Raw genomic sequence first — 1,945 nt, 5'->3', positions numbered from 1 at the left:
CCGTATGAGACAACAGTTGTTGTGACTTGGCGCTATATAAATAAACTGAATTGAATTGAATTTAAGATGACTTTGAATGTCCCATCATCAAATAAATATAAAAAATGTCAAGAATCTTAAATTGTGGCCCCCTCAAAATATGGGGTTCCACAAGGCTCAGTTTTGGGCCCACTTTCGTTTTTCTTTTTATATCCTCCCACTTGCTACCATTATCCAGTTGTTTTCAGAAATTTCCTGTCACATTTCTGCTGATGAAGAAACAAATCCTCACAGGAAACTGTTGTCCGTCAAATCCTGATTCAAAAGAATCATCTAGAATCTATGAACTCCAACATCTGGACTTCTCCGTTCCTAAATTATTACAGATTGTTGAAAAAAAAAAACGTTTAAAAAGCTTCAGGTTCTTCTTGTTTTTTTCCCCCCAACATTTTCAAACTCTGCCTGTATTTCTAACGGTCACCCTGTCTGCAGGTGGTGGGCGTGTCTGCTGTGACAGGAAGTGGGCTGGATCAGCTGTTCGCTCAGGTGGAAGATGCCGCCAAGGAGTACGAGAGGTGAGCTGTTGGATCAGTTTTACTCTCAGGTCAGAGGTCGGTCAGTAACTGAACGTTTGGTCTCTTCAGGGATTATCGGCCTGAATATGAGCGACTCCACAGACAGCTGGTGAGTTTTTATTTTTCTTTGTTCGGGTTTGTATCTGTCTTTATGCAGCCTCTCTTTGAGAAGAGTTTTAGGCGTAGTAACCGTGTCAGATGTGACTTCCTGTTCACCAGGCAGAGGCTCAGAGCAGGAAGCAGCAGGAGCAGATGGAGCGACTCAGGAAAGACCTGGGGGCTGTGCACATGACCCCGCCTTCAGCCTCAGGTAAAGATTAAAAACACTCCTCCTCCTCCTCCTGCTGCAGTAGAAGCACAACTTCTTGTTGGGACCAGCTCAACAGCTTCCTGTTTCAGGGGAAGTGGACGTGGCAGGACCCAGTGAGCTCATCGTAACGAGCAGCAACCCCGGCGAGGACGAGGAGGTGGACAGCGACACCGACGACATCGACCACAGTGGTGAGAAAACAAACAAACAGAAACTGACAACTTCAGTGGACTTCTTCACTTTTATCTGTTCTAGTTTAGTTGAATTACAGCATTAAATATGTTTAACATGTTTTCGAATTTTCAGCAAAAATATCAAATTTTCAAAGTGAACTTCTATCAACATAAACATTAGTTTTAATTCTGTAATTGTGTTACTAAGTACCTGATGATGGAAGTTTTGTTTTAAAAAATAATTGCTAAAATGTGTTAACCTTGAAGTTAGAATCATCTGCTGGAGGTCTCTGGATAATTCGTTATGTTTCTTTACGTCTTGGAATGAAACAATCTTACCACTAAAAGAAGTATATTTCTTTAAACAAAGGAGTATCTCTGTTTAAGTTTAGAGTTTTGTTTTTCCTCAAACCCTCACCTCTCTGTGAAGGACTCAGTTTTAGTTCATCATAAATATCAGCTGTATAATAAACTGTATTATTCTACCATTAAAAACAGGTCATTTATTGTATTTATTGTAACGTATGGAGTGGTATGATGGTCAAAATTAAGACTACTGTGCAACCAGCAGTTGCTACATCCTTGTAGCAGGAGGCTATATCTCTTCATAAACCAGCTATTGATCTGATTAATGATAGGCTGGCACCGATAACTGAGAGGCCAGAGCTGGCAAATGAGAAGGCGACTGTTTATTTGTGTTAGCATCAGAGAGGCTAGCGACTAGCATRGWTAASCTGGYGTTAGYATCAGAGAGGCTAGYGACTAGCATGGATAAGCTGGCATTAGCATCAGAGAGGCTAGCGACTAGCATGGATAAGCTGGCATAAGTATCAGAGAGGCTAGTGACTAGCATGGATAAGCTGGTGTTAGCACTGGAGAGGCTAGCGACTAGCATGGATAAGCTGGCA

General features: G+C 41.7%; 1 protein-coding gene across 1 annotated transcript in view; it reads left to right on the top strand.

Moving 5' to 3' along the window:
* The window catches only part of gpn1 (GPN-loop GTPase 1), a gene marked incomplete at its 5' end in the record, with an annotated part of 11,984 nt that overhangs the window by 6,945 nt on the left and 3,094 nt on the right, over window positions 1–1,945 (top strand). Inside the window, 4 exon segments of the mRNA XM_014026936.1 lie at window positions 472–554; window positions 624–663; window positions 774–864; window positions 954–1,055. Coding sequence (XP_013882390.1) covers window positions 472–554; window positions 624–663; window positions 774–864; window positions 954–1,055 — 316 coding nt within the window.

The sequence above is a fragment of the Austrofundulus limnaeus genome, unplaced genomic scaffold, assembly GCF_001266775.1.
Source record: "Austrofundulus limnaeus strain Quisiro unplaced genomic scaffold, Austrofundulus_limnaeus-1.0 Scaffold602, whole genome shotgun sequence".
In the NCBI taxonomy this organism is placed as follows: Eukaryota; Metazoa; Chordata; class Actinopteri; order Cyprinodontiformes; family Rivulidae; genus Austrofundulus; species Austrofundulus limnaeus.
This window is presented reverse-complemented; position numbering and strand designations above follow the sequence as displayed.